Genomic DNA, 22743 nt, shown 5'->3' with positions numbered 1-22743 from the left:
CTCATTTATGTCATCCGTTAAAAGTTTGGCTCACGCGAAATGTAGAATCATAGTTACTGGAATTGAGGTTAATAAGAATATTATTTTGGTCTCCAATTTGCAATTGCTTACAGATATCTTTTGGGCTTGAACAAATATTGCCCCATGTGACCTATTCCAAATTAGATTCGAATTTATTGGGACCACACTTCCATGTGCCACTTGCAGTTGTTCCCTTTCTTCTAAACTCTTCTAAGTTTTATCCCCCACTTTTAGTACATCACATTTAAGTTTCATATTATTTTGATAATTTGTATTTGGTAATACCGAAAAATACACACTAAATTAAAATAAAATTTATAAATAGTAATTTTAAAATTGGATAGAATAGTAGTTTTTTAAAAGAAAAAATATGGCATATGATTGCTCTGGAGAAATATCAGTTCTGACTTCTGAGCACAAAGGAATCAGCATATCAGGCGCAGTAACAATATATACAAAAATGTAGAAGTGAAAAAGAAGAAGAAGATGCAAAAATGTGTTTTTCCATTTGAAGGAAGAGGAATAATGATTCAACATTACACTATAAAAACAAAACAAAATTCAAGCAACCCGAACCAGAAAAAAAAGAAGATGAAAATTTAAAAATAGGGTTGTTCTTGTAAGGGTGCTGCTGGTGTGTGGGAATTAACGGTGACAAACACATTTGTAGTGATAAGGACTATTCATTGGGTCATTCCCTTCGACTGGAACTTGTTCTGCTCTGCATTTGTACTTGCATCCTCTGCATTCATTGTAAGTGCAAGTTGGAGCCACTGATCCTATCATCAATCTTCTCATATTCTTTTTCACCCATCTTTTTCTACCACCCTTTTTCACCAATTCAAACTCACAGTCAAATTTAATTCACAAAATTCAAAAATGACTTAATTTCGTTTTCCTACCTCATAATGTAACGCCCTTTGAGAATGAGAAATTAATGCTTGAATTCTTGAACCTGTGGATATAATGGAAATGAAATGTTATACCAATAGTAATTGAATTGAATGAAAATAACGAATTAATAAATGAATGTGACCTTGTAAGAGTGGTAGTGATGAAGAAACTAAGATGAAAAAGAAGAGGAAGAGTATAATTTTGGGCATTGTGGAGGCAAAAGAATGGGATAAGTTTAGTTTTGTGAGGGTCAAAATAGAGTATGGAAAAGATATGATAGGATGTAAAAAGGGGAAATATTGTGGTTGAATTGTGAGTATAGTCTATTAAGAGATAGACTAGACTGCCCAAGTATAAGGATTTTGTATAAATATGTACGGTTCATTTCATGCTTTGAAATATACTAATCATATATTATTATAAGCATGAGCCTCTGAACCTCAAAGTTGATTTGCCGTTTTAACCCTACAGTATTATTTATATATTAATTTATTAAATATATTAGTTAAATATTAATTATTATAAATTTAATTTACTGATAACCCTAATTTAATTGTGGAAGTGAGGATCAATACGTAGGTCATCCCCATAATAAGAATCTTCAAGTATAATAGGTTAATAATTCAAGAAAATGAAGAGATTAATAAGTCATACATTGTATAGAAGCATATGAGATTGAATACTTGAATCTCAACAGATTTTTATTCTAGTAATATAATACGAGAGAATACTAAGGATTTTGTATTCTTTAATTTATCGATCAAACTTGTGGTTTAATTGCACAAGTATAACTTGCATCTGTCAACGCCTTTCTCCTTCCAATATATTAGAAATGGTTTTAAATGTGTTTGTTTCATTTATTGAGATAAAAATGTTCTCAATACATTTAGAAATATTTTAAAATATCCTCCTTTTATTGATTGAATTAATAGTGTCCTCAATCTATTACAAATGGTTCAAATTTACTCTCATCCTACTTAAAAAAAATATTTATCAACTATTACATAATAATTAATATCCTTTTAACCTTCTCACATAAAATAAATATCAAAAAGTGTCGAGAATTAAGGTTACAGAAAGGCTAGGGGTCTCACCAAACAGCATCTATAGGAAATTGCTTTATCTTATTCTATTCTATAATATTTCTTCTATCTTTAATTATTTATTTATTTTTGTAATAATTATTCTTAATTATTTATTCACTTTATTTTTTATAATATCTCTTATTATTTATTTATTTTGATAAATTATAAAAAAATAAAAAAAAATCACATACTATACCATTAATTAATTACATTAAAAAAGTAAAAAAAAATTTAAAAATTTAAATTTTTAATTTATTATTTTATAATTAATTGAGATAAAATAATAAAATCATTATATCAATAATTTTTCTCTATCAATTTAAAAATAATGAGTAATTAAAAATAAAAAGAAAATAAATATAATTAATGAAACTCCTAGAAGTGTGTAGTGATTAGGAAGCACATGTTGAAACCTCACAGAATCTCTCCTATATTTATTTTTTGTGCTCGCTAAGTCACTAGAAACTGCACTGCGCCCAATATTGTTATCTACTTTCTCCGTTTTATTTTATCTCATATTTATATTGTAAATTTAGATTAAAAAAATGATATAAAATGTTTTTTATTTTTAATTAATATTTTTTCAAATTAACTTTTGTAATAAAGGATGAATATATTTTTAAAATTTATTAACTACTCTATTAAGGGTATAATAAGTAAAATCTAATAATTTATGCATAAATTTATAAAATAATAAGTGTAGCGATTCAACAATTTACGGAAAGAAATGACATATAAAATAGGACAGAAAAGTAATTTGCTCTTCATTGTGTAAAATTTATTCGCACTGGATATTTACATGAATACAATAGATACATGCTACATGTTTAAATTTATAATTCATTTTACTTAACTTTAATTAATTAATATAAATTTTACTTTAATAAATCACATAATAATAAAAATTATATTAAATTAATGTAAACACTAGATACGAAGTAAAAAATTTTTTAATTTGGTGTATTATCGAATTACCAATTGTTTCCAAGTTAAATCTTTGCAAGAAAAGAAGGTGTAGCAAATCAAGTTATGTTCTTTTGTTTAAAAGTCAACTTTGAGGACACTCTCAGAGAACATCAAAATGGAGTTACACATGACCTTACCAAGTAACTTGTTTCATCGCAAGAAACAGAGACAAACAAATGTCTTTAAGAGTGATATTGTTGGATTTATAATACTTCAAGTATCGTATAAAGTGTCGGAAAACCTACACTTCAACAAGTCTTGAAGTAGGGGACATCTATAGACACATAAATTTTATTTGATTGAATCCACGAGAAATATGGATTAGATTCATGTTTATTTGGTTTGAATGAATTAAATTGGGCTTCACGAATAAATAAGGGAAATTTTTGCAAAGCAACAATATTTTAACATCTAATAGGATCCCATACAAATACTTTCAATATTTATTAAAAATGACAATATAATCTAATTTAAAGTGTACCTTTTCACTAGATTAAATTTTACATATACATTAATATAGTGTCAATTCACAATCTTAATTATGAAATTATTTACGTAAAATCAAACATTTGGTCATTTATTTAGAATGTAATGTCAAAATTATTTTTATGGAAGAAAATATAATATTATTAAGACTAGTTTACCAATATACTAACTATAATGAAACAATAGTTTGATCCACGATACTATACAAGTTCATGACATATCTACTGTAAATCAAAAATTATTCTTATCAAATAATATATCTATTTATCAATTTACGATCTTCTAAATAGATAATTTTATGACATGTTTATCATCTTTTCAAGATTCATTCTTATCCTAAAAGAAATCTATTTATTATTTACGATCTTGTATATAGACAAATAAATTTTTGACACACCTATCACGTGTTATTCTTATCCTAAATAATATTTACTTATTGATCCATGATTTTTTAAATAGATAAATTATAACACTATCTTCAAGAATCATTCTTATCCTAAATGATATTTACTTATCTGAATTTATTATACCAATTAATAAGCCCAAAATCACATATTACTATAAAAGCCAATCATGCTTTCTCCTTTAATCAAGCCTTGAAGCATAATATATTCAACGATTGAGAAATGAGGCTGTGGGATCATTCATTATATTGGTGCTATCAAATGTATTCCAAAAATTGGAAAAGAAGATTTTGATGCAATGACTACATTTTTCTCATTTCTCTGTTGTTGAATTTTTCCTACAACGAGGCTTAAATCTTTTATTTGTTTGAAAGTGCATGTTTCAATAAATAATCTTTGTTTTTTGAGATTTAAAAAAAACTTAATATTTAATAGATATTTTCAAAAAAAATAAACCTTTTGATTATTTTTTTTAAAAAAAATTATTTTTTTCGATGGTTGAAAGTCATGTGTATGTGCCAATATTTTAAGGTGTTTAGTTGGAGTAAGCATATGCTTTGTTTTGTTGGTATTTCTCTATCACACTTGCATTATGGTGGGGAGCTGTCCTAATCATTGGCCCAACTGACACTAATTTATTTCTTTATCATGCTAAATATTATGATATATTATCGTAGGTCGTTGTCAAAATTTTATTTTATTTTTACTTGATATTCAAAGCTTATATTAGAGTTTTGATTAAATTTTGATTATGTACTAAAAGACTCATTAGATGATCGCACTTTTAAGATGATTTTCTTCATATTCATGATTTAAATTTGAGATCTTTGATTAAAGATGAATTAATCGCACAACTAAATATAACTCATATTAGCATCATAGGTCATTCAATATTATCAAACTAAAGGTTACAAAATCTTTGGTAGAAGTAAATTGTTGAATATAGAAAACAATATGAAATGTTTTCTGGTACATACTAAAACTGAAATAGCTAGATCAAGTGCCAACAATATAATATAATATAATAGTGACTAGAAAATTACACAAGTCACTTTCATTCTTGCTGTATATGATTGGACTTCATACATTTTCCAATTTTTCAATAACCTGCACCAAAGAATAAAAATATATATAGTATTTTTTTTAAAGTTGTATATAAATTTCTGATAAGTTACCTATAATTTGAAATTAAGTTCTTTATTTTTGGTAATTTGTAACAGCAATCTATCTCCTCATCCCATCACAATTTTGCTTCTTCCTATCATCAATATAATTTTGACCAACTTTTACATATAATAAATATAAAATTCATATTTTTATGTTATAGCTATAGTTATATTTTGCATAATTATGCTCCATAGCAAATATAAATATATATATTTCGCTATATATATACAAATGAAAATTATGGCTATTCCGTTATACATATATACAAAAGAAGCAATTGTATAATCTGTTTCGGCATACATATACAAAAATATCATTTGTATAATCTGTTTTGTATAAAGCGAGAAAGAGAGAAAGACAAAAGAAAATTGGGCAGGAAAAGATCGTATTTGTATAACTATAAGTGTATCGGACAAAAATATATGCATTTGTATTTGTATATGCAATTTTCTCTCGCTTTATACAAACAACGCACTGTATACATTTGTGTTTGTATAAAGTGAGAGAGGTGAGTGCGCATGGCGAGCGAAATCTGGGAGATAGGGAAACAAAAATATGTGTATATATACAATTTTCTCTCGCTTTATATAAACACAAATGCATTTATACATTTATATTTGTAGGCGAGAGAGACTGACAGCGCAACACGAGAGTGGTGAGAGAAATTCCACCAGAAAAAAGGCAAAAATAACAACAATTTACTATTGGGTACAATTAAATCAAACTATATTTATACCATTTAATTTAAATTAATAATTTACTATTATATATAATTTTTACTACCTAATAAAATTTACCTCATTTTTAAGTTCACAAATATCAATACTTTTAAAAATAATGATATACTTGAAGCAATATTCATTTAGAAAGGAACATTAGTAATAATTGGATGTTAAACTTCAGGGTTAAATATTTTAGATCATTCAAATACTTTTAAGCTTATATTATGATTAAATAATTAAATAGTATCGGTCAATTCCATTATTTTAATCCCTTTCAACTAAAGAGGTCACTGAACATGATAAACTAGAGAAAACATACTCCACATTTCCTGCCTCAAGTATGTTCCTACAGCAGCAATATTGAGGAATGGATTTTAAAAAATATTCTGAATTACTTTCACATCTTCTTATTGTTGAACGACATAACGACTTTTTGATAAAAAAATCATGAAAGTCGACCTGTTAGTTCTATGCCACTCCCAGAAGTGAATCAGGCAAATTATCACTAACGAAAAAAAGATCGTAGTTCCTATCGTGGTCATGGCTCCGATCATGATCCTGATCGTGGTCGTAAAATAAATTACAATCATGATGGTCGTCTTGCACCGAAAAATGACCAACAGTATAAAAGGAAGGGTGAGAGACCAGAAGTGATACAAAAGAAAAATTCGTAAAGTATATGTCATAGATGTGGAGGAATGGGGCACTGATCGCGTACTTGTCGATCATCTAAGCATCTGGTTCAGCTTTATCAAGCATCCTTGAAAGGGGTGATGATAATCCAGAAGCAAATTTTATCTTTGAAGATAATGTTGAGCACATGCATAAGATTGATAATAATGCAAAAGCAAATGTTGAGCCTATGCATCTGGATGTAGCTGATTTCTTTGTATTTCCGAAAGGAAAAATAATCAATGACGATCCTCGATAAATCAGATAGTATCATTTTCTGTTTGTTTGTATTATTTGATATGTTTGTGTTTTTCTAAATCATTGTAAATATAATAGCCTTGTTTAATAGTATTATTTTACTATGCTTATATCTGTTTTTGAAGAAAATATGGATATGCCTCAAACTTCGTTTGTATCAATGATCAATCATAAAGATATTTGTGTAATTGATAGCGGAACAACGCACGCCATATTCAAAGATGAGAAATACTTCTCTGACTTGCTTAGAAGAAAAGAAAATGTTACTACAATTTCTAGTAATTCAAAGTTAATAGAAGGCTTCGGAAGATCTACTATATTCTTGCATAAGGGGACAAAACTTGTTATAGAAGATGCATTGTTCTCTTCTAAATCCCCAAGAAACTTGTTGAGTTTTAAAGATATTCGTTGAAATGGATATCATATTGAGACAATAAATGAAATGAACGTTGAATACCTTGGTATTACCAAGATTGTCTCAAACCAGAAATATGTGTTAGAGAAATTATCAACTTTATCTTCTGGTTTATATTATGCAAAAATAAGTACAATTGAAGCACATTCTATCGTAAACCAGAAGTTTACAGACTTAAAAATTTTTGTGTTTTGGCATGACCGAATGGGTCATCCTGGATTAATAATGGTGAGACGAATCATTGAAAACTCAAAAGGACATCCATTAAAGAACCTGAAGATTCTTACATGTGATAAATTTTCACGTGCTGCTTGTTATCAAGGCAAATTGATAACTAGGCCATCACCATGAAGGTTAACATTGATTCTCCTTAATTTTTAGAACGTATACATGGGGATATATGTGGACCTATTCACCCATCTAGTGGGTCGTTTAGATATTTTATGGTCCTAATAGATGCATCTTCAAGATGGTCTCATGTGTGCCTCTTATCATCTCGCAACCTGGCGTTTGCAAAATTATTGGCACAAATAATACGATTAAGAGCGCAATTTTCAAATTATCCCATTAAGGCGATTCGCCTTGATAATGCTGGAGAATTCACATCCCAAGCTTTTAATGATTATTGCTTATCAATAAGGATAAAATTTGAACATCCTGTTGCTCATGTTCATACTCAAAATGGCCTTGCTGAGTCATTTATTAAGTGCTTACAGTTGATAGCAAGACCTCTACTTATGAAAAGTAAGTTACCCACTATTGTTTGGGGCCATGCTATTTTACAGGCAGCATCACTTGTTGGTCTCAGACCGACTCATTACAATAAATATTCTCTGTCACAATTAGTATTTGGTCATAAACCAAATATTGGTCATCTATGAATTTTTAGATGTGTTGTATATGTGCCAGTAGCACCCCCGCAGCGCAATAAGATGGGTCCCCAAAGAAGGTTAGGCATATATGTTAGGTTTGATTCACCCTCCATAATTCGCTACCTTGAGCCATTGACGAGAGATTTATTTACTGAAAGATTTGCAGATTGTCGATTTGATGAAACAAATTTTTCACAATTAGGGAAAGAGAAAAAAGAACTTAAAAGTGAAATTGCATGGAAAATTTCATCATTATCTCATTTTGATCCACGTTTCACCATGTGTGAACAAGAGGTCCAGAAGATCATCCATTTGCAAAACATAACAAATCAAATGCCAGATGCATTTACTGATTTGAAAAGGATAACAAAGTCACATACTATCGCAGTAAACGTGCCTATCCGGATTGACGTCCCAAAAGGACCATCTACAAGTATCATGGCTTCTGAATCACAAAAACACTTGAAGCGTAGCAGACCATTCGGTTCAAAAGATAAAAATCCCAAAAAAAGAAATATAAAAAATGACACTACAAAAGAATCTCACAAAGATAAGATACAAAATCTGATTAATCCTGATATTTTTGAAGAGATCAGTGAACCCGAGACTCAAGTGAATGAAGAACTTTCAATAAGTTCTACGGGTGATGAGATAAGTTTAGATCGATCGAAAATCATGGTTGATAATGTTTTCGTATATAATGTTGCACTTAATATTATGCAAGACAGTGATGATCTTGAACCCTTATCTGTCGAAGAATGTCGACGAAGATGTGATTGGCCAAAATGGCAAGAAGCAATTAAATCAAAATTAGACTCACTTGCTAAACGTGAGGCTTTTGGACCTGTTGTCCAAACCCCAAATGGTGTAAAATCAGTTGGCTATAAATGGATTTTTGTGCGAAAGCGAAATGATAGAAATGAAATTGTAAGATACAATGCACGCCTTATAGCGCAATGATTCTCTCAACGATCCGGTGTCGACTATGAAGAAACATATTCACCAGTTATGGATACAATAATTTTTTGATATCTCGTCAGTTTAGTTGTTCATTAAAATCTTGAAATACATCTAATGGATGTAATTACAACTTATCTTTACGGTTCACTTGATAATGAAATTTATATGAAGATTCCAGAAGGACTTAAAATGCCTGAAGCATATAGTTCAAAACCTCGAGAAATGTGTTAAACAATCAAATTACAAAAGTCATTATATGGCTTAAAACAATCAGGACGCATGTGGTATAATCGCCTCAGTGAGTTCTTGATAAAACAAGATTATATAAATGATGTCATTTGCTTGCATTTTTATTAAGAAAACAACATCAGGGTATGTTATTCTTGCAGTTTATGTTGATGACATTAATCTCATTGAAAATCCAGAAGAAGTCCAAAAGACAATTGAATATCTAAAGAAAGAATTCGAGATGAAAGACCTTGGAAAGATAAAATTTTGTCTTGAACTACGAATTGAACATTTAGTAGACAGGATCTTCATCCATCAATCTGCCTATACTGAAAAAATCTTGAAATATTTTTACATGGACAAAGTACATCCGTTAAGTACTCCAATGATTGTGCGATCACTTGAAGTGACTAAAGATCCATTCTGACCTTAAGAAGAGAATGAGGAACTTCTTGGTCTTGAAGTACCTTATCTTAGTGCAATTGGTGCACTTATGTATCTTGCTAATTCTACGAGACCTGACATAGCATTTTCTGTTAATTTATTAGCAAAATTTCGTTCTTCTCCTACACGAAGACATTGAAATGGAGTTAAACATATACTGCGATATCTAAAGGGGACTAGTGATATGGGTCTGTTTTATACTAACAGAGGTAGTACAGATCTTGTTTGTTATGCAGATGCAGGTTATTTATCTGACCCACATAAGGTTCGATCTCAAACAGGCTATTTGTTCACATATGAAGGTACTGCTATATCATGGTGATCTACGAAGCAGTCCATAATCATTACTTCTTCAAATCATGCTGAGATAATAGCCATTCATGAAGCAACTAGAGAATGCATATGGTTGAGATCAGTTATACATTTTATCAACGAAAAATGTTATTTAAAATGTGATGTCAAGATATCTACGGTGCTTTTTGAAGACAATGTTGCATGTATAGCTCAATTAAGAGGAGGCTTCATAAAAGGAGATAAAACGAAACATATTTCACCGAAATTATTCTTTAGACATGATCTCCAGAAGAATGGTGATATTGATATACAACAAATTCGTTCAAGTGATAATCTAGCAGATTTATCCACCAAATCTTTACCAGCCTCAACTCTTGAAAAGATGGTACAAAAGATTGGAATGCGAAGACTTAAGCATCTGAATCGTGGTCTTATCAAGGGAAGTAAAATACATATTGCACTCTTTTTTCCTTAGCCTAGGTTTTGTCCCACTAGATTTTCCTAGAAAGATTTTTAATGAGGCAACAAATAAAACGTATTGTGAATATCTATGTATATAGTCTTTAACTTTTCATTTAAATAGACATCCAAGGGGGAGTGTTGTAAGAATATATGGATGGCATGTGGGCCATTTTTGAAGAGTCATCTCTCATTATATTAATATAATGACATGTGGAAACATCATCCACACTTGGCAAATTATGGCAAGTTTTACCTTTCCAAGTACTACTATATATAGGTAGTATATTTCAAAATAATGAAGAGAAGAAAAACTTTGGCATATATTAATATACTATCTCTTGTTTGTTTTTGATTTAGTTTATTATTATTATTAATTTGTTAACTACTTATTTTATATTAGTTTAAAGATTAACCTTAACCAATCACGATTTCGTTTGTTATTATTTTCTTTTTTGTTGATTCTGACTAAATATGCATCATTTTTATAAATACGAAGGATGGTTAAGGATTTATGTCAAGGGCGGAGCTACAAGTATGAAAGGGTGGTTAGCCGAACAGTCTTCATCAAAAAATTATACTGTGTATATAGATAAAAATATTGTCTAAAATGAATATATGATTAATTGAACACATTAAGATACGACACAGGCTAGTGGTAAGCGTGTTCATTTATGAGTAAGACATATGTGGTTCGATGTATTTTTTAAAACACTCTTTTCATTTGTCTGTAAGAGGTCTACGGTTCGATCTTCACTTATAGCATTTTTTTTAAACACACTATTTTCATTTATATGTAAAATGTTTGCAGTTCGATCCTCACTTGCAACATTTTTTTAAACACACACTCATTTCAAACAAAACAAATCCTTAGTTGCTACATTTTTTTTTAAACACAATCTCTTTTTAAACAAAAAAACAAAAACAAAACAAAAGAAATAGTTGGCCCGTATCTTCTTTATGTTTCTAGCCTTAAATTGATTAATTCAATAATTAAAATTTTAATATTTCGCTCTGTGTTAAGTGAATTATTAGGTATACACATTCTCAAGAAAATTTTTTGAAGATAAATTTAAGATATTATCTACTATTATACTTTTGATTATTTCTAACTATTTTCTAGAAAATGTAAAACAGTTAAAAATCTTACTAAAACAAAAGGTAAATATCAAAAAAAGCTTTGATAATTCTCTTGAACTTTGAAACATTTACTTATTTGATTCACAAAGAAGTCTCAATAATTCATTTAATATGAACTAGAGGGAGTATATTCAACTAGTAGCTAAAATTATTTTTGTTGACTTTTGTCGATTAGTTTTGATTTAAATTTTAAGTTTTTGTATTATTTATTTATTAAGTGATGTGTAATTAACTTTTAAATTTGGGTGCACCCATACATCGATATAAAAAAAAATTATGCACCCGCTCCGCAAAAAAAATTATCAACTTTTTAAAAATTTAAACATCTTTGATGTCACTATCATAAACTATTAAATATCTCTGATTAATCATCAATAAATATTTTATCGAAATGAGTGTTTTAGTTATCAATAAATATTTTAATGAACTGTCATTTTGCTTAAAAAAAATAACGTAGATGACTCTGATTAATTAAGTCATTGTGTCTGTCAATACTTCAACTATAAGCTCAAATTTAAAGGATGATTTCGGTCCTTTCCCACCATAGTTTATACAAAATTTATCTCTCTTTTAAGTTTGAAATTTAGCCAATTTTCTGCTTTAAAAATAAAATAAAAAAAGTCAAACTCCAAATTAATTTGAGATTTTAGTACTAAAAAACATATGTAAAACTGTGCGTTAACCTATTAGTACTAGTATTATTTAACTAACGATTTTATATAATGCCATGTTCTGCATAGTAGTAAACAAATAAAAAATGGTCCTACAACACAATGAGAACATGCCCATATTTTCTGCCACCGCTATCACACTATTAATTAATTAAATATTATCTATGTCATTTCACACTCTTTAATTATTATATTCTTTTTTTTAGACAAAACAAAATAAGGAAAAATAAAAAGAAATACACACATTCTTGTAAAATTAGTGTTTGTATGTGTGCCTCTAGTATCCCAAATATCAAGAACTAGTTTAAAGTCCAACCAATATCCTTCACATTCCAGCAAATTGTCCTACATACATGATACACCTCGTTTCGATTTATATGACGTAGAATTATATTTAAATTTAATTTATATAAATTAATTCATTTATTTTAATTTATATGATATAGAACTATACTCTTATGTATTCATTTTATATGATGTAGAATTATATCAAAATTTAATTTATATAAATTAATTTATTTGTTTTGATTTATATAATATAAAACTATACTCTTATGTATCCATTTTATATGATGTAGAATTATATCGAAATTTAATTTTATATAAATTAATTTATTTGTTTTGATTTATATAATATAGAACTATACTCTTATGTATTCATTTTATATGATGTAGAATTATATCGAAATTTAATTTTATATAAATTAATTTATTTGTTTTGATTTATATAATATAGAACTATACTCTTATGTATTCATTTTATATGATGTAGAATTATATCGAAATTTAATTTTATATAAATTAATTTATTTGTTTTGATTTATATAATATAGAACTATACTCTTATGTATTCATTTTATATGATGTAGAATTATATCGAAATTTAATTTTATATAAATTAATTTATTTGTTTTGATTTATATAATATAGAACTATACTCTTATGTATTCATTTTATATGATGTAGAATTATATCGAAATTTAATTTTATATAAATTAATTTATTTGTTTTGATTTATATAATATAGAACTATACTCTTATGTATTCATTTTATATGATGTAGAATTATATCGAAATTTAATTTTATATAAATTAATTTATTTGTTTTGATTTATATAATATAGAACTATACTCTTATGTATCCATTTTATATGATGTAGAATTATATCGAAATTTAATTTATATAAATTAATTTATTTGTTTTGATTTATATAATATAGAACTATACTCTTATGTATCCATTTATGTGATATAATTTTATATTTTTAGAATTTAATAAAAAAAGAAAGTTTTTAATATTTGTAATTTGAATAAATCACATATTTTTTTTACATAAATATCATTATTTTATTCAAAATAAAGTAATATATTAAAATTAAATTATTATTCAATATAAAAGATTGTCGTTTTCTAACTGACTAAAAGAAAGATTTGTTTTCAAAATTTTTTTTTACACTTCAAAGTAAAAAATTTAGAACACCCAAATTGTTTTTGTTTTTTTAAAAAAAGAAATAGTTCCACTCATTTTTTTCAATTTATTAACTACTAAATTTATGTCAAATAATGCAATTTCTAAATGATTGGTGTTTATATCTGTATGATGAAACTATATGTACGGAAAAACAAATGTCAGTAATTAATTCATATTACATTGTTCTAAAATAAGCTTCGTTTTAATTCGTTTTACGTTTATTAAAATAGGTAATAAATATAAAATATAATATACCCAGTTATTTCTATTTATTGAATTTGTTAACAACTAATGTTATTAAGAATGAGATACTTTTTTTTTTTTTAAATAAGGTATATCAATACTTATTTTAAGACAATTTTTTTTAGAGCAACACTTATTTTGAAATGGCTAATATTTAAGCCGTGTATTCTTTTTTGAAACAATATTAAGAATAGCATGTTTGACAAGACACAATTTATGTTTGATCAATAAATCTTATAAACATTTCTAGACAATTAGTGTTTGATAAAAAAAAAAAATTAAAAATGTAGTTCTAAGTATATTTTTACTTTTAGGGAAAAACTATATATTTTACTTCTAATAACTATATTTTTCAGAAAAATTATTTTCATCAGAAAGCTTGATCAAACATTTTACTTTTTTAAAATAACTTTTTTTGACCTCTACCAAATAAATTATAAGTAAATTAATCACTTAAATTCCTATATAAAAACATTAAATTTGGAAATTAAGAGGATATATATCTAATGAATTCTTCCTAGACTCATTTATGACTGTTTAATCATCAATGTTAAATTGCAAAAATCATTTAACGATTATTACCTCAGTATATTTTTACTTTTTTTTTAAAGTTAAATTTATACTACTAGACATGGTCTAGTGATTTTATATTTTATTAATAATAAACCTAATAGATCCTCAATAAAAATAGTACAAGCGACCGACTAGATCTTACATTATTAATTTACTTATTTATTATATTAAAAATATTAGTATATTTTACTTTTAACATGATTTAATTTTTCTTCTAATTATATTTCAAAATCTAAAATTATATATAAATTAATATGTATTAATGACAAAATATTCATGTAAATTATTTTTTAAAGCCCAAATTAAAAATGAACAAAAGAAAGGAACCAATTTTTTTTACTAATATCATTTACAAACTTTACATAAATAAACTTCAATAATTATTTTTCCTGTTAAAATATAAATTAGGTCAGTATTATTTTATTTCCAATTCCAAAAGAAAAAGTCAGAAATTTGAAAAGCAAAAAGGAAAAAATTAAAAAAAGGAAAGAGAAGTACTCCTATATTCTCTTCTCTCTTTACTCGTCTCTCCCAAAATCTTAAGTAGAAATTACAGACCTTTTCTCTCTCTAACAATGGCGTCTCTCTTCAGAGACCGTACTTTAGGCTATTCCCGGCGAGACTCCACCACCGCCGCCGCCGCCGCCGCCGTGTCCACCATGTCTTTGGGCAGTGGCGCCACCAGTAGCTCTCGCTTCTCAACTTCCAGCTCTGCTTTAACTCCACTTCCATCACCATTCCCTGACCTTACTCCGTCAATCTCCACTACTGACCTCCGTGAAACTGCTTACGAGATCTTTGTAGCTTCTTGCAGGACTTCCACCGGAAAAGCCTTAACCTACATTCCCTCTAATTCCTCCGATCGATCTCCGTCACCGTCACCATCAGCGTCGAATTCCAATTCGTCTTCACCTTCTATGCAAAGATCTCTTACTTCTACTGCTGCTTCTAAAATGAAGAAAGCTTTGGGCCTTCGATCTAGCTCCAGTTCGGGAATTAAGCGGACTGAGGGTAGCCCGGGCTCTGGTGGAAAGCCCAAGAAGCCTGTAACCATAGGGGAGCTAATGAGGATCCAAATGAAGGTTTCTGAGAATTTTGATTCGAGAATTCGTAGAGCTCTTTTGAGAATTACTGCTGGCCAGGTAGCTTAATTAGAGCTAATGTGTAGTCCCTTTGCTCTATTTAGTGTAAATTCTTTATAAAGCTTGAATTTTCTTGTGGAGTTGCATCTTACAAATTTACTGTCTGAGTGAATTGTCACTGGTTTATGCATTTTTGTGTGTTTTTTTCCGGTAAATGAATGGTAAAGTTTGCATTTTTGTTGGTGGGTTGGATTTTACATGTTTGATCTGTTAGGGAATTAACACTACTTTTTTCCATTTTTATATGCTTTTGGGCATATTAGCGTTTAATTCTTGATAAAGTCTTCATCTTGTGGTGAGTTGCAGTTTACAAGTTCGATCTGTTAAGAAAATTGCTCAATTTATCTCATTAACGGCAATTCTGTTTCTGCCTTTAAGAACAGCAACATTATTCAGGTTGGGGCGAATTCCGAGCACTATTTCTGTCCTTGTGGCACCAATTTGCTGGGGTTAGAGCTTTTGACCAGAAAATGCTATGTTCAATTTGAACTGAGGAAATTTTCGGGGAGTTTTTCCCGGAGGATATGGGATTAAATGAAGCCAAGCAGTTCTTTCTGAGTTCTTTTTATACACAACTTCGGAGCATCCTTTCCTTTTTGGACTTGTGTATGGGTACTATCCAGTATAGATATGGGTATGTTTTGATTAGTATGTTTTGGGGTATTTGAATTACGGGATCAAATCACCCACAGTTATGTTATACCCATTTGACATGGGTACATTAGGCGAATAATGTGTCCATTAAATAATCCTTAATTATTCCTTAAAGGGAGCTATCAAAAAAAATAAAAAATCCTTCCTTAGAGATTGACTAGTGGTGTATTTTTTTTTTTGAGCCAGATTTGGACTATTTATTGCATTGGCAGTATCCTCATTAACAATATTATTATATTGATTTCGTGAGGTGATATTATCCGCCAAGTTGTGCTTCTGTGACTGGATTTAGCAGGATGTGTGGAGTTCAGCTGTATCATTTGTCTGATGATGGACCTGCTAAATGCAGCTAAGGCCTAAATGTAGTGACTAACCTTGAGCATTATTCTTTAATGGATTTTTCTGGTCTCTTTTTATGTCATTTTTGTTGAATATCCATCAACTTTGTCTTTTGCTGTAGAGTTTTTGTTTTTACCTCTTTGTCCTGTTTGCTGTATGAATCTTGTATTCTCAGACATTTTTTCCATGAGTGAAACAAAAACAAGTCTTTCTGTTGTTACACTTATCAGTTTGACATAAAAATATTGACTTTCTTTCTACACTGTTCTTTTCAACCAAATTTTCATGTACATTTTACGCACTTCCTCACGAGCATCGCTGATTTGTTAATGCTTAAAGAATGGTTAATTTTGATATAATTTTCTGGAACTAATCATGTTTTAATGTGCACAATACAGGTTGGGAGAAGAATCGAGTCAACGGTTCTTCCCTTGGAGCTCTTACAACAGTTCAAAGCTGCAGATTTTACTGATCAGAGAGAATATGATGCTTGGCAGAAAAGAAATCTAAAAGTTCTCGAAGCTGGACTTCTTTTACATCCACACATGCCACTGGATAAGTCGAATACTGCTGCTCAGAGGCTGCGGCAAATTATTCAAGCTGCCTTAGACCGTCCGATAGAAACAGGAAGAAACAATGAGTCGATGCAAGTTCTCCGAACAGCTGTAATGGCTCTTGCCAATAGGTCATCTGATGGATCAGTTTTTGATTCATGCCACTGGGCTGACGGTTTGCCTTTGAATCTTAGACTCTATGAGATACTTCTGGAGGCATGCTTTGATATAAATGACGAAGCGTCTATCATAGAGGAAGTTGATGAACTTATGGACCTCATAAAGAAAACTTGGGGAATTCTCGGACTTAACCAAATGCTTCACAATATTTGCTTTTCATGGGTTTTATTTAATCGTTATGTCGCGACTGGTCAAGTTGATAACGATCTGTTAGACGCTGCTGATAGTCAGCTAGCTGAAGTCGCTAAAGATGCAAAGACCACTAAAGATCCTGCATATGCTAAGATCCTGAATTCTACATTAACAGCAATGTTGGGATGGGCTGAGAAAAGGCTTCTTGCATACCATGACACTTTTGATGCTGGGAATATTGAATCAATGCCAACCATTGTATCTATAGGGGTATCTGCAGCAAGAATTCTTGTTGAAGATATTTCTAATGAGTACCGGCGGCGGCGTAAGGGCGAAGTTGATGTGGCTCGTAGTAGAATTGACACTTACATCAGGTCATCACTTCGCACTGCATTTGCACAGGCAAGTTCTATCTTCTTTTAACTTTTATTGGGAACATACCATTTTTTTTTTTTGACAACGGTAACAGGGGAACATACCAGTTATTAGGCTTGATTTCTTTTAAACTAATTTATAGTTGCAGATTTTAATCAGCAAGCAACACCTTTTAACTAACTGTTTTCATAATGTTACGTCAATAGTGTGTGAATTATCCAAATTAGGATAATCAGGTGTGGATTCATAAATTTTGTAACTTCTATTGTCTGGTTTACTTTTAACATTTAAAATTGGATCTCCCCTCCATTTGATAATTATACCGTGCAAGTAGGGCAAAAACTAATACTTTTTTATATATAAATTGTTAAATCCTCTCTAAATTAGGAGGGAGGATTCTAGTGTAATGACAAGAAGGATTCAAAAATTGGATCAAGCTTCAGGTTCAAATCCCAAGTGACATTCTAGTACTTTTTCGAATCCCCTTGCACAAATTTCGAGTTCCAACATTTAACAGAAGTATAAGTGCAGTATGTCTGAAGGCATATGAATGTGGGTAGATACTGCATCTATCTCCTTTACTGGAAAATACTGCATCTATCTCCTTTACCGGAAAATACTGCATCTATTTGGAATTACTCCACTTCTGTTTGGGCTGTTCCAATCTGATTTACTTTCAGCTCCAATTTACATGATATACTTTCTATCTTGGTCATGTTCTGTCCACTGCTTTTGTTGACAGCATGTCTCTTAAGCTTTATGCAGGGTTTTTTCCCCTGTAAGTTATTCCTAAATTATCATATTTGAGGACATAGGCTGCTGATTTTCTTCAATCCTCACTAATTCATCTCAAACTCGTATGAAGTTTTAGGTCTCTCTAAGTTTTGCCACAATTCTCATCTTTGGGGTATATTTATAATGATTTGCTTCTACTGCCACCAGTTGCTTATAGAAAGGGCTGTGATTGTGTTCGGTGCAGTTCCTTATTTCGTAGCTTAAAAGTCAGCTTAACATGTCATCAGAATGACCATCTGAGTGCAATTTAAAACTAGAAAATTTGGTTATCTTGATTGCAGTTAATGGAGAAGGCGGATTCAAGCAGGAGAGCATCAAGACACCAACCAAATCCTCTTCCTGTCCTTGCCATCCTTGCAAAGGATGTTGGTGAGCAGGCTTCTAAAGAGAAGGAGATTTTTAGTCCCATCTTAAAGAGATGGCATCCTTTTGCTGCAGGAGTAGCCGTTGCCACCCTACACGTGTGCTATGGGAATGAGCTTAAACAATTTGTTTCGGGTATAACAGAATTGACACCAGATGCTGTACAAGTACTGAGAGCAGCAGATAAATTGGAGAAAGATCTTGTGCAGATTGCTGTTGAAGATTCAGTGGACAGTGATGATGGTGGAAAGGCAATTATCCGTGAGATGCCTCCATTTGAAGCTGAAGGTGCAATTGCCAACATGGTGAAAGATTGGATTAAGATGAGAATAGACAGACTCAAGGAATGGGTTGACAGAAATCTCCAACAAGAGGTATGGACTCATCAGTTTGATATTTGCTTTCAACTTCCCATCCACAAGATGGAAGCAACCATCTTATTATTTATATCTGCATCATATGGTTTGGCAAATATCTGCTGCAATCAGAAGGCAACTTTGTCTCTGCATAGGCTTATAGTGCATTTACCTTACTCAAAACCCTCAGCACTATATTTTATGTTTTTGTGGCAAGAACCAAGAATGTATACAAGTTAAACGCTTGGAATGTCACCATTACCTAGGAAAAATCACTTCCAGAACCCTCCCTATTACATAATTGTGGGTCTTGAAAATTGAGAGAATTATTCTGATTAGACCTTTTCTTACTTGAGAGGTTAAGTGACCCCATACAAGCTTCAAGAGATTTCTTAGACTTCAACAAGATTATATTATAGATAGCTGCAGACCTGTAGAAAACTGAGGTCTTCATCTCATTGGCCCTGTATGAACTTGTTCAGCGCAACTCCACATTCCTGTAATTCCTTTCTGTTCCTGATCAACAGAAAAGATGATTTATTACAACCTGCCTTTAGATTTTAGAAATAGCTGATATTTTTTGTTTTTAACTACAAACAATAATTATGCCTCAGTCCCAAACAAGTTGGGGTTGGCTATATGAATCCCCGCCAAAAATTCATCCGAGCCAACATTTTATTGTATAAAAATGAAAATGAGCAGTAGTAGAAGTTCTCTATATTTCCTTTTGGCACGAGAATCTCTTATATGGGCTAAAAGACTCCTAGAAAGTATAGGATCTCAAGTAAACATATGAACATGACTAAGCTAAATTTCCAACTAATTGGCATCGCCTATATTCCAAGCATGACTTAAATTCTTGCTTTCAACTGTGCTTATTTTATATATTTGGTGTTGCATTCTTATCTTGTTTTCGTGATTAAAAAGGTCTGGAATCCTCAAGCTAACGAAGGAGGATTTGCCCCCTCTGCTGTTGAAGTCCTTAGGATTATTGATGAAACTTTAGACGCATTCTTCCTGCTGCCAATACCGATGCATCCAGCATTGCTCCCCGACTTAATGAGTGGCCTTGATAGATGTCTTCAGTATTACGTATCAAAGGCAAAATCTGGCTGTGGTAATTTCTAAATCTTATTGTGAATAGGACAAACAATTTTTATAAGCCTAGCATGCCCAGTAACGTGTGGTGTCATTTGTAGGATCAAGGAACACATATGTTCCAACCATGCCTGCACTAACCAGATGTACGACTGCTACAAAGTTGTGGAAGAAGAAGGATAAGACACTTAATACAAAGAGGAACCCACAGGTTGCTACGATTAACGGTGATAACTCATCTGGGGTGCTGCAGTTGTGTGAACGTATAAATACTTTCCACAGAATTCGAACAGAGCTAGAAGTTCTTGAGAAGAGAATTATTACCCTTTTGAGGAATTCTGAATCAGCTCATGTAGAGGACTTCTCAAATGGGTTAGGAAAGAAGTTTGAAATCTCACCTGCTGCTTGTATTGAGGGAATCCAACAGCTTTCTGAGGCACTCGGCTATAGGATTGTCTTTCATGATCTAAGTCCAGTTTTATGGGATGGACTGTATATTGGGGAGCCATCCTCTTCTCGCATTGAGCCTTTCCTTCAAGAACTTGAGAAGAATCTGACGATCATATCAAACACCGTTAATGATAGAGTTCGGACTCGAATTATTGCAGACATAATGAAAGCATCATTTGATGGTTTCCTGGTGGTGTTGCTTGCTGGAGGACCTTCTAGAATTTTCATGCAGCAGGATTCACAAATTATAGAGGACGATTTCAAGTCCTTGAAAGATGTTTTCTGGGCAAATGGGGATGGATTGCCTGTGGATATAATAAACAAATATTCAACAACAGTGAGGGATGTACTCCCTCTTTTCCGGACTGATGCAGAGAGCCTCATTGAGAGATTCAGGCGATCAACGTTGGAAACTTATGGTTCATCCGCAAAATCTAGGCTTCCCTTGCCCCCTACCTCAGGGCAATGGAATCCAACTGAACCAAACACCCTGTTACGGGTCTTGTGCTACCGAAATGATGATGCTGCTTCCAAGTTCCTTAAAAAGACTTACAACTTGCCTAAGAAACTGTGATTAATTGGAAGGCTTGATCAAGGGAAGCAGCTTCTTTGTTTAAGATCAATCTTGACTGATGCTAGCGATGTTCCGTAATATGCTTCAGATTGAGCAATAAGATCCTCAAGCCAAGGGTATGGATACCTTTGGACATATTTAAAGAATGACTATTTTCTTGTATAGTTTGATTTCTTCATTTCAGCATATTGCTTTCAGAAGGTAGGAATCCAAGGCAGCAGCAGTAAGTGATTATTGGAGGTAAAAGTTTGTGGAGATTTGATCCCATCATTTTGCTTGTTTATAGTAATTGATTTAAGATTCATTGTCTTCTATATATATCTATATATATTCATTTATTCCTTCTGATTTCCCTATGTAGACAATAGTAATTTGGATGGCTTTTGTTAATAGTATTTATATACACTGGTATTTATTGGTATGCTATCCTAGTTTATTTTCCGATGAAGTCCAAATTTGAACACATCAGGATTGACCATGAGTGTGGTGTTTGTTCAGCATGACTTGGGATAATAGTGATATGGAGCACACTAAAATAAATCAACTAAGCAGTAGATAGTGGCAGCAGAAACTATTTATAAAGTTCCCAAAAGAAGAAAGGATAAACTGAAAATTGTAAAGCAATATGTGATATTGGGCTAAATTAATAACTAGACCAACATGATATTTGTAATACTTAATGGTTCGATTTAATCGATAAAAGAATGTTTGATGTAATTTCCATAAGAAGAATCACGATAAAACGCGGAAATCAAATACGAAACGTATAGATAGATAGACACAAAAAGATGAAACAAAAAGCAATCAAAGGGTATATTAAACCCAACGACCTCAATCTATTAATCCTACAAAAAGCACTTAACTCTCACGATGACCTCAAGAAAATCAATATCCCAAGCAACCAACATTTCTAAACAAAAGGCAACAAAAGCTTACCAAGCTCTCAACACTCAAACATGAGTTTTCAGTTCTCAACATTCAAAATAATCTAACCTAAAATGAATCCCTAAATGCCTATTTATGGTTTTCAATAGTGACCAAAAATGTCCATTGGGGGCGAGCTAAGTCGAGCTCGCCCATCCCACTCAGCGATCCGCCCTTCCTCTTGGCGATGGATCCCGCTTCCTGTATTGTCTAGGAGCTACTAGAACTTTGGGCGGTCTGGGGACCATCCTTGTAACAATCCATCAATGCGGTAGTGGATGACTTTGTGGCAATCTGGATTGCATCATTCTCCCCTTCTTGAAAAGGATTCGTCCTCGAATTCAAACCTTGCAAAACAATAG

At 31.0% G+C, this 22743-nt stretch overlaps 2 protein-coding genes across 2 annotated transcripts; one reads left to right on the top strand and one right to left on the bottom strand.

Annotated features, from left to right (window-relative positions):
- Positions 1-504: 504 nt before the first annotated feature.
- On the bottom strand, positions 505-1259 carry LOC107027926. Its single transcript, XM_015228981.1, has 3 exons — positions 1058-1259; positions 924-976; positions 505-849 (listed from the first exon to the last, which is right to left on the bottom strand). Exons 1-3 carry the CDS (start codon positions 1122-1124, stop codon positions 667-669), a joined length of 303 nt encoding a protein of 100 aa, XP_015084467.1. The 5' UTR covers positions 1125-1259; the 3' UTR covers positions 505-666.
- Positions 1260-14912: 13653 nt separating this feature from the next.
- On the top strand, positions 14913-21874 carry LOC107028574 (protein unc-13 homolog). The gene is made up of 5 exons (XM_015229687.2): positions 14913-15587; positions 16979-17848; positions 18898-19353; positions 20263-20452; positions 20535-21874. The coding sequence occupies exons 1-5, from the start codon at positions 15021-15023 to the stop codon at positions 21455-21457; spliced, it is 3006 nt and encodes a 1001-aa protein (XP_015085173.1). The 5' UTR covers positions 14913-15020; the 3' UTR covers positions 21458-21874.
- The last annotated feature ends 869 nt before the right edge of the window (positions 21875-22743 follow it).

Source organism: Solanum pennellii, chromosome 8, assembly GCF_001406875.1.
Source record: "Solanum pennellii chromosome 8, SPENNV200".
In the NCBI taxonomy this organism is placed as follows: Eukaryota; Viridiplantae; Streptophyta; class Magnoliopsida; order Solanales; family Solanaceae; genus Solanum; species Solanum pennellii.
Note: the sequence above shows the minus strand (reverse complement) of the source record. Positions and strands in the feature narration are given on the sequence as shown.

Excerpts from the sequence above, each read along its gene's own strand:
- LOC107027926 (XM_015228981.1), bottom strand. The coding sequence starts at position 1,124 with ATGCCCAAAATTATACTCTTCCTCTTCTTTTTCATCTTAGTTTCTTCA. Across the intron at positions 977-1,057 it reads ATCACTACCACTCTTACAAG|GTTCAAGAATTCAAGCATTA; the intron begins GTCACATTCATT and ends TTATATCCACAG. Across the intron at positions 850-923 it reads AAAGGGCGTTACATTATGAG|GGTGGTAGAAAAAGATGGGT; the intron begins GTAGGAAAACGA and ends TTGGTGAAAAAG.
- LOC107028574 (XM_015229687.2), top strand. The coding sequence starts at position 15,021 with ATGGCGTCTCTCTTCAGAGACCGTACTTTAGGCTATTCCCGGCGAGAC. Across the intron at positions 15,588-16,978 it reads TGAGAATTACTGCTGGCCAG|GTTGGGAGAAGAATCGAGTC; the intron begins GTAGCTTAATTA and ends TGCACAATACAG. Across the intron at positions 17,849-18,897 it reads TTCGCACTGCATTTGCACAG|TTAATGGAGAAGGCGGATTC; the intron begins GCAAGTTCTATC and ends TCTTGATTGCAG.